Here is a 3,748-nt window from a genome sequence, read left to right on the forward strand (position 1 = left end):
AGATGACCAAAAAAAGGAACAAATATACATATTGTGTAGATGGATTAACATCTAGATATAGATGTAGATCAATGTTTAACCATATCAGAGGGGGTTTCTTTAACTTCATAAGGCTTGGCTGCTAACTTTTATACTTAAGACCAGAAAGATTACAGGATATTCAAAATAAGAAGTGTTAATACTACAATGTACAAGGAACAAGGCACCGGATATAAGTATCTGTCAAGGAAAAGAAAGCACTAAAAGGGACAAAGGTAAATGCAGAAGTCAAAATCACAAGAACATCTGCAAACATTTGAACTTCACCTTAACTTCCAATTCCAGTCAAGTACAAGCAACACCACTTTTCAAGGCCTAAACCTAAAAAGCTAAGTTGATACCACTTCAAGACTTGAACACCAGCATCTAAAGATGCAACGAAGAAATACCGAGTACATTCCTATTACATACTCAAAGCTGCACGAGCAAGAAATGCTAACAGTTTTTTGTCCACAGTAGTAGAAAATATGGAGAAACACAAAACTCTCCTATTGCTCACCTGCTGGCCAAGTTTTTCCCCTTCAAGCACAGAGTCACATTTGCCATCCGACTTTGAGGAACCAAAACAAAATCAAGACAGAAACTAACAAATTTTCCTGAACGACTACTGTTAGTAGTCAATGTTATTGACAATACTTCTAATCCATTACAAGTAAAAATGAAAATTCTTTAATTGAATTTTCCATGACAAGGATGCAGCTAACAGCATCAACTTGACAAGGTAAAAAACAATAAATACCATATTCCAGGTAGGCTCATACTTATCATTTCCATACATTAAATACTTATCTCCAAAATCTTCTTCTAGAAGCTCCACGTCTATGCACTTGCTTCAGATCTTTAGCTGAAAGTAAATGAGCAATATCAGAGAAGTACTCGCAAACCAAATAAGAAAATTGGTAGTTTGTGCTATAGGAACTAATTATCAACAGAACATTATCCTATCAGATTGTAGAAAAATCGCCTATTTGGAGAAGGAAAAAACTGCAGACATAAAATTGATGTATGCAACAGAGCATCTCGACCAGGGAACAAAGATATTTAAAAATAAATAGAAACGAATCATTTTCCTAGATCACAAATTAGCAGCAGACTGAAGTGGAGCTTCGGAGCATTGGTAAAGTTGTCTCCGTGTGAACCATAGGTCACGGGTTCGAGCCGCGGAGTCAACCGCTGACGCTTACGTTAAGGTAGGATGCCTACATCATACTCACTAGGGGTACGGCCCTTCCCCATTCCCTGAGTGAACGTGGGATTCTTCGTCCAACGGGCTTTCCTTTTTACTTTACAAATTAGCAGGGGATTAAATAACTTCTTTGGCTCACAAAATCAAATGCCCAAAACTGGGAAATGCCCTTTAGCCCATTGAACAGTTGTGTTGAAAGAGGTATTGCTATGACTGAAGATACCTGTAAGTCTTCCAGCAACATACAGAACTTCTTCAGCAATGGGTCTCCACTGCTCGGCACATGAAAAATTAATTCCCAGACCAACACTAAGTCCTCTCAGGAGATGCACTGTACGGAGCACAGAAAACAGTTCCTCTGGAAAAGCCTGTCATCAGAACAAACAATTTTCAAAATTGTTATAAAGTATTCATATTTGATTTGCCAATTAGTTCAACTGAAAAATTCTTCAGGATGCTGGCCAATGCAACTGTTATCACCACACGAATGAAGGGAAACCAATGTTGTTAGCTGCAAACATGCTACGTTTCCAAAGGTGGGGTTTATGGTAAACAATAGGAAATCTAATAAAGTGTAACTTGGTGAAAGACATCATGTGTGATTTTGGGATATCTTACAAGTAAAACTATAAACTGGGAATTTGAAAAACAAACTTGGTATAACATTTATCAAGCAAAGACTAACGTTCTTGAAAGGTTGAAGGATCAAAAACTCAGCACAGATCAGGGCGGCATCACTATTTTATCAAATATTGAGTAAAAATTTATTAACAGAGTGAAATCCAGAAAACCAAGTGAAATCAAAGTATTCTTTTCAGACCGTCGTATTCGTAGTACAAGGCTGGTCAATGAATCTCCGGTAACATGGGGAACATCTCATTGGTGCTATTCTTTTTTTTGAGTATTTATAATGACCACATTGGTGCTATTCTCCAAGAAACCAACTCCCTTTATCTCAAATAAATGATGCACTGCTTTAACCTAAATTAGATGTCAAATACACCACCTCGTATTTTCTCCTTTCACATGTCTATACATAAGAAGAAAGGAAACTATAAGGGGAAGATAATTGCAGTTATAATCCAATTATAAACCACCAAGACATTTATGCTTAAGGCATATCCAGACAAGATAATATCATTTAAAGCAATCTAAGAAGTAATACGGGAGAATGAGCTTTAGGATTCATTCTTCATGCAAGTTTCTCATGGTTTGATTGGTAAATGGGAAAAATCAACATGATTGAAGCCCTATGAAATTTGGCAGAAATATGTATCAGAAAAGGGATTACCATTCTATCACTCTCATATGTTTCGCGAAATATTAAGGATGAATTGGCCACATGATGAATACATGGGTGATGCACTTACCATCTTTGATGCTACATGCAAATATCAACCTTCATCTCTAAATTATTTACTTCCAAAGTTCTATTTCCAGCATTCAGTGCTCAAGCAGGCCAAGGATCCATCATTCCATCGGTTTAAAGATTTTGGATTGTGTAGATATCAAGTTCAATCCTTTGATTTGGAGAAGTTCGTATAATTTTTTCCAATGAATGATTAAGCAAGTCTAGTAAAGGTTTATACTGTAAAATGCCTTGAATAACAACTTCGGGGTTATTCTAAAATCCATTTTCAATTCCAAAACAACTTGTTGCAATTTGAACTTTCGAATCATAAAATCCTTTTTGCTGCACAGACAACCTATAAACATGTATATTCTAGATCCTTGCATTGGAAATCTCGTATCAAACTTATCCTCCAGATACAACTCCAAATTTCTAAATGTCAACAAAAATGTAATCCCCACCACCTCCTCCCACCCAAAAGAAACAGAGGAGCAACACAAAAAGAAAGGACAGAAACATTATGTACGATTAGAGAAGGTAAAAGTAAATTGCGCCATAAGAAGGCATCCATTAAATTTGCTCGACTAGTAAACCCAAGTCTCAGCTAATAGTAGCAATATATTCTTTACCTAAGGAACTTAAAGACATACCTTAACAGCAATCTTTTTTATTGAAGATTCTTCTGCAAAAGGTTGCAGCATAGTAACTCCAGGGGGTAATTTTGTGTCAAACATAGTCTCCGCCAGCCTAAGCATTTCCTTCTGTTCATTCTCGCATTTGCTCAAGGTCTCGATACCAAGCTCCCTGAGATTTAAAGATAGCATATTACCAAGGAAAAGAGAAAAATTGTTAGACTGCTGCAAGCCTGCAGTTCTATTGTTTCCTCACTAGAGCAGATTAAGCCAAGCCACAGGAGTGCAGTTACAAAAAAAAAATCAACCACTAGTTCTGGCTGAATGGTTATGAGCCTATGAAGAAGCATATGCTATTTTCACCTGGTATATCAAGGCATATATTATTTTCAAGATGGTCTCCACTGTGATAGGTTTCTAAATTCTAATGACAGATTATTCGCAACCATACTTGCATGAACGCATTTTCTCTTAACAAAAACACGACCAGGTCTGCCAATCTTACGGTCAATAATAACATATGCTGTCAACGATGCATCT

The 3,748-nt window shown here is 36.7% G+C and overlaps 1 protein-coding gene across 1 annotated transcript in view; it reads right to left on the minus strand.

The window, feature by feature from the left end:
* Window positions 1–255: 255 nt before the first annotated feature.
* Window positions 256–3,748, minus strand: part of LOC109243947 (uncharacterized protein slr0889-like) — an 8,900-nt gene continuing 5,407 nt past the window's right edge. Inside the window, exons 10-12 of the mRNA XM_019410964.1 lie at window positions 3,227–3,380; window positions 1,449–1,593; window positions 256–883 (exon numbers count right to left, since the gene is read on the minus strand). Coding sequence (XP_019266509.1) covers window positions 825–883; window positions 1,449–1,593; window positions 3,227–3,380 — 358 coding nt within the window. The 3' untranslated portion in view covers window positions 256–824. The remainder of the gene's footprint in view (window positions 884–1,448; window positions 1,594–3,226; window positions 3,381–3,748) is intronic.

Source organism: Nicotiana attenuata, unplaced genomic scaffold (genome assembly GCF_001879085.1).
Source record: "Nicotiana attenuata strain UT unplaced genomic scaffold, NIATTr2, whole genome shotgun sequence".
NCBI lineage: Eukaryota > Viridiplantae > Streptophyta > Magnoliopsida > Solanales > Solanaceae > Nicotiana > Nicotiana attenuata.